Source organism: Protobothrops mucrosquamatus, unplaced genomic scaffold, assembly GCF_001527695.2.
Source record: "Protobothrops mucrosquamatus isolate PMUCROS unplaced genomic scaffold, P.Mucros_1.0 scaffold919, whole genome shotgun sequence".
Lineage (NCBI taxonomy): Eukaryota > Metazoa > Chordata > Lepidosauria > Squamata > Viperidae > Protobothrops > Protobothrops mucrosquamatus.
In genome coordinates this window covers 45,210-51,399 of record NW_015387170.1, presented here as the reverse complement: position 1 = coordinate 51,399, position 6,190 = coordinate 45,210, and the positions used below count along the sequence as shown (strand labels likewise).

Here is a 6,190-nt window from a genome sequence, read left to right as displayed (position 1 = left end):
TAAAGCTGTAACAACTTCTTCTTTAAGTTTCTCTTGTGGGTCCTCTTTAAGACCCCTAATTCTCAGAGCAAATTCTAATTGTTTATATTGTAACATTACCATGTCATTTTGAAAAGTTTCCACTCCTTCCTCTACCTTTTCAAGTCTATCCTCCGTTCCTTCCATTTTCTCCACTAATTCATCCACTCGTCCCTCTACACGATCTATATGAGCTGCAAGTCCTTGAAAAATATGTAATAAATTTTCACAAAGTTCCTGATTTTTCTTATCCAAAAGTTCTTCTGTTTGTTTCAGAGTCTGTAATGAGGACTTGGCTAAAGCCTCTTGTAAATCTTTAAGTGTAATAGAGGGAGGAGGTGTTGGTGGGGGAGATCTAGGTTTTTGTTGTTGAGTTTGCACCACAGGAGAAGAAATAGCTGTTTTAGGCAACGCAGGAACAGTACGTTTTGAAGCCATTCCGCCAAATTATTTTTTAAAAATCATTACAGCAAGTATAAACTTAAAAAGCTTGACTTTAAGTAAAAAAAATTTTTTTTCTTTTAAGGTACATCCACAACCGGAAAGAAAGTGAAAGTTTTCCTTTTGTTAAAAAAAAAAAGAATGCTTCCGCGGCCATTTTCTTGTCACTTTCACTTATAACAAGTAATAAAAATCCCAATAAGATCTTCGAGTTAAAGTCACATTTTAACTGAAATAAAAATCCCCTGTCAGATTCCGTCTGTTTCAAAAGTTACTCACAAGCAGATACAATGTAGCAGCAGTGGCAGCGACGTCTGGCTTCGCTCCAAGGAATGAAGATGCACCGAGCTGCGGAGAAGAGGTCCGGACTCCGGGGGAGTTCTCACCTTCATCCCCCCAGGATCGCTCCTGGGGGGACTAGGGAACTCAACCCCTATCCAGACCAAACTCACTTTCTCCCCTTCGTCCGGGGAGAAAGTTCCGAGCCGCAAAACAGCTTATCTGCGCTGTTTTGGCGGCATTGATGCAGTCCCGGGCTGGAGGCTGAAGAAAAAGCCTCCTTCGGCGACGCCTAGCCACCGGAAGCTCCGTGTGGGAAACATATTGAACCTGCTACCCAGTTCATAGCATTACTAGACACTTTCCTTCTCACCTACCCTGATAAGGCACAAATAACAGTTTCCATTTGCCAAAATGTCTACCTTGCAGCAGGAGGAATCAAGGACCTGGCAGAATGAAAAGCACTCAGTGCTTCCATCTTCTGATTGAATAAGGGATGGGTCCCATGCAAGACTTTAATCATGGCTGCTTATACCTTTTGACTCTCTCAGCCCATGCAAGAATGTTTGCAATAGAAAGTAAATAAGAGTATATCAACATCTGAATTTTAATATTACAGTTGTCTGTTTGTTGGCAAAGTGTAGCTTGCTTTGGCTAATCTTAAAAGCTGAGCTGAGTTAGACTTGGCTAATGTTTTGAAAAGAGATCAGTTAGAAATCACAGGCTAGATGATGAGTCTAAAATAAATCTTCAGAAAAGGCAGGGGCAAACCACTTTAATACTATTGCCAACTAAACCAGTTATCAGGGCCTGAACTGTTTGTTTGATACAGTGGAGGACTCCTGCAGAGAAAATCCCAAATCCACATTGTTTTCAAGTATTCCCAAATCTCAAGCAGATTTGTGGCCTGCTGGGGAATATGAGACTTGTTCTGTATTTGCTAATGAAATTTGTGCTGGGTCAATTAGCTTAAAGATTGCATTGTTAGAATTTAACAAATTGCATTGTTAGAATTTACATTTAAAAATTGGAGAAATAAATTAAATAATTGCTTTTTCCGAAATATGATTTCAAGCATGCCTTCGTTCCTTCGTCCTTCCTTCCTTCCTTCCTTCCTTCCTTCCTTCCTTCCTTCCTTCCTTCCTTCCTTCCTTCCTTCCTTCCTTCCTTCCACCCATCTCAACAAGTGACTCTGTGGGACAAACAAAAATAAATTAAGAACAGTTAAAACCAGCAATACATAATTAAAATATGTAGCAGGAATTGCTATAAAACTTTATTATTCCATTGAAATAATCTTTCTTTTTACTACTCTGTGTTAATAATCAACTCTGCACTGTTATATTAAAAGATGTTTATAGTCCAGAAGAATGGGATTGCTGATTTGTAATGCAAAATCTATATATGTTTTTCTTTTAGAATCAAAATGCAAAGAAACACTTCTCCATCTTGCAATGAGATTGGGTCTGGTTCAACTTTCACAGTTCCTGTTATTCCAACCAGGTGGAACAGTTGCAGTCACTTTACTTAACGAAGAAGGATTGACACCCTTGGACTTGGCTTTACAGAATGGACATTTCAGTCTTGTTGAAATGTTTTCCAAGTAAGTAGTATGGCTTGACATGAAATAATGGGAAGAAATTAATAGTAGTAGTAGTAGTAGTAGTAGTAGTAGTAGTAGTAGTAGTAGTAGTAGTAATAATAATAATAATAATAATAATAATAATAATAATAATAATAATAATAATAATAATAATAATAATAATAAAGTTGGAAGGGACCTTGGAGGTCATCCAATCCAACCCCCTGCTCAGGCAGGAAGCCCTATACCATTTCAGACAAATGGCTGTCCAGTCTCTTCTTAAAAACTTCCAGTGTTGGAGCATTCACCGCTTCTGGAAGCAGTTTGTTTCACTGATTAATTGTTCTAACTGTCAGGAAATTTCTCCTTAGTCCTAGGTTGCTTCTCTGTTTGGTTAGTTTCCATCCGTTGCTTCTTGTCCTGCCTTCAGGTGCTTTAGAAAATAGCTTAATTCACTCTTCTATGTGGCAGCCCCTGAGATATTGGAACACTATCATATCACCACTCGTCCTTCTCTTCATTAAATTCAGTGACTACTTTTGTTTGTACCTCTGTTAAATTCAGTGAATTATTCTATTGCAGATGTTTAAATGGAAATACTCTATCATAGGGTTTTTCAACCTTTGCAATTGCTGCTTGGCTTTTACTATCCAAAATTTCCCAGCAAACAAGGCCATTGTTTAGAATTCTGGGAGTTGAAGTCCATCTGAAAATTGTCAAGGCTGGAAAACACTGCTCAATGGGAGTACAATATAATTTACTTGTTTATGTCTTGTTATATATTATAATCTCATATTTGGTTTACTTAAAGTTTTATGTGAACCTTATTCTTATAATTTAGGGGTAGATAATAATTCTGTAAATAATGAGTAAATAGAAAAGAAGAAAAATCCAGCTAGATCTAAAAACCGATTAGAAGGATGGGCAACCAAAAACAGTCTAAGTGAGATAAACAATAAAGCAACTTCAGGTAAAACTGTTTGATTGGCATCTCTGTTTATATGTTCTTAGAGATTATCCAAAGTATTTAGGAAATATGCAAAGTATTTTTCTCTCTAATGTGGACATGTATTCACTGGATTTGTTAGTAGTATCTCTTGCTCTTTTTATGATAATAATAATAATATTTAGCTTCTCAAAAGGTGCTATTTTGTAAGAGGTTAGAATACACTCTTACAGCAAAACAGCAGTCTTCTGTCACTTCCTTTCTTCATCAACGTAATTATTACCATTATTTTTCCTTCTCCTTACCTGACTCGCTTTTCAACTACATATAGATTTCGCTCTGTCATGCACCTACAATCACACACCCCACTCACAAAGTTGCAGTGAAATAGAATAGATTTTAAGCTGTTCAAGAGTTCATTTCCTGCTGAAGTTCTGAAGCAATATGTTGTTGCTGATTAGACGACTTGGCTGGCACCATCTATTGTACCACAGGTCTGCCCTGGAGATCCTCTCCACGATTGACTTAGCAACAGGCCAGTTGTCTAATTTTATTTTAAAGTTGCCATGAAGGTCGTATGCAAACAGAAGCAAGTAAATATCCTTTTTTGGGATATTTATTGGGATTTTTGGTTTGTTGTATACAGACAAGGACACTGTATCACATAATCTTAAAATGAACAAAGAGGGTAGTTTGGAGCCAGGATTCTGACAGTTGTCTTGTTCAAATGTACCCATTCTCATTATCTAGTCATGATAGTATTAAATAGGAAAGAAAGAAAATGAACAAGAAAAAAAAAGCCCCAGCTTAGTTACTCCCCCTCCTTCAAATCTACACTGCTGTTTTGTTTCTAGCTTTATACAATATTCAGTTTGTATAAATTTATGCATTCTTTGTTATCACACTTATTATGAATCTCACATTTTTGGAACATTCAAACAATACAACTCTCTAGAGATTATTTTGTATTGTGGTATGCTTATGAGCTGGTATGTCTATTGAATCTGGTTTGTGATTAAATAGTCTGCGTTTTTTTTAAAAAAAAGCCACAGGAAAAGAAAATCAGCTGTATGTTCTTATTTTTTTTATCAGAATTCTTCCAAGTTGGAATTGTTGATTCATGGGCAAAGTTCTTCAGGAAAAACTTTGTTTAGCCTGAGCATTCCATAATATTTTTTACATGAAATCTTTGTAATTAGTCAGATTAGAGTCTGAAATTATGGAATGCAGTGAGAGAGGGATTTTGCATAGGTTTGTGTTCTATGTTTCATTTGTCCTGGCACTCTTACTCTAATCTCATGAATGTGTTGTTTCAGAAGGCAGACCATCCATCCTTTTGAGATTTCTAAAGTGGAGCTTAATGAAAATGCTGTCCTTCAATTTGCTTATTCGTCAGGAACTTTGTTGCTGACATTTAATCACACAACAGACCATTCGTTAGAATCTGATGTTCAGCTCTTTAGGAAATACTTCTGGGATAGAACTTTTACACAAAAGGTAAGGACCAAGTTGTAGTATAGTGAAATGTTATCCAATTTTTATGAAGCTAGTTTTTATTTAAATTGAAAAGTGATGTGGAAAATATTAAAAACCACATTCTAATTAAATGCTGTGTGTATTTTACGTTGTACGTACATGTAAGTTCGGTATATGTTCAAGCAACCCTTATAGAAAACAATTACTTAAGTATATGTACATTTGAAGAAAGAAATAAGCTATTTTATGTATGATTCAGCAATAAGGCCTTTGCAATACAAAATTAGAAGGAAATGTCTGAAGGAGTGCATAGTCCATAGAATAAACAGGATGTCCTGGGCAGACAAATAGTACAGAGGTTGAACAGAATTTGGAAGACAGATTATAAACAAATCTTAGTATAGCTGCAAAAGATTAGTGTAACCTGCTGAAAATTAAATTGTTCTTGAGGGAAAGCTAATATGTGCTAGAAAATTCAAGATGAATCATCACTTAAGAATGAGAACTACAGAAATGTAATAAACTTTGAACACAAATTAGTTCTATAGGATATAATGTTATTCAGGACAATGCTGCTATATATGACAAAGGCACTGTATAAAATTAGAAATTATAAAAAGAAGCTGAAGATTTTGCCCAGCATGTCCATGGTTGCCTTGAAATGGAGAGTGAAATCAATAACGCATCCAGGAACAATCTCTTTTAGAAATACTTGATTTCTAGTGATTCTCATAGACTGAATAAATGCATGTTCTACTTTTAACAAAGAGATGTAATTCATATACATCCTGAATTTGAAGGAAGCAATCTGACTGAGAAGTGGTCAGTACTTCTTCTAGAATTCTCTGCAGCTGAATCCCCGTCATAGGCTTAACAGCGTGCTATAAAAAGAAAAAGTTGGGCAATGCACTGCTGGATCTCAAGAGGGCCTTTTTAAGAAAAATGTGCAGCACAGCTTTCTTAAGACTGTTAACACTATCTCCTTCCTGAAGTAGGGTGTTGCTGGTATCCCAACTCTTGTTATTGCATCCCTATAATTCCATATAATAGCCAAGATATGGAATCCCTGTAATTCCATAATAGCCGTGTGCCTAGTTCACAAATGGCTGGGGTCATAGCAGAAAGCACTCTAGGTAATTCCTTGGAATCCACAGGCCAAAAGGAGTCCCTTGCAGAAAGATCAATGCTCTCCCAATCTTCGAGTTTGGGGAACTGAAGGGAAATACAGTGATTACCTTAAGAAAGGAATACAAGGACTTCCGGTGGCAGGCGATTTCGCTGGTCGCAGCTGTTTGCTGCCTCCCGCCTGTTTTGCGTAAAAGCCGGTTTGACAGCCAGCATCAGCTGTCAAACGGCTTGATACCTTTCCCCTGGGCATAAGGGGATAGGTGAGCTGCCCGGGGTAGGAGTTGAGTTCCCGAGTCGTCCTATATGGACGATGTAGGCGA

The 6,190-nt window shown here is 36.9% G+C and overlaps 1 protein-coding gene across 1 annotated transcript in view; it reads left to right on the top strand.

Annotated features, from left to right (window-relative positions):
* LOC107290544 (rho guanine nucleotide exchange factor 28-like) overlaps window positions 1–2,348 on the top strand; it is a 33,951-nt gene extending 31,603 nt beyond the window's left edge. Inside the window, exon 4 of the mRNA XM_015819428.1 lies at window positions 2,158–2,348. Coding sequence (XP_015674914.1) covers window positions 2,158–2,345 — 188 coding nt within the window. The 3' untranslated portion in view covers window positions 2,346–2,348. The remainder of the gene's footprint in view (window positions 1–2,157) is intronic.
* The last annotated feature ends 3,842 nt before the right edge of the window (window positions 2,349–6,190 follow it).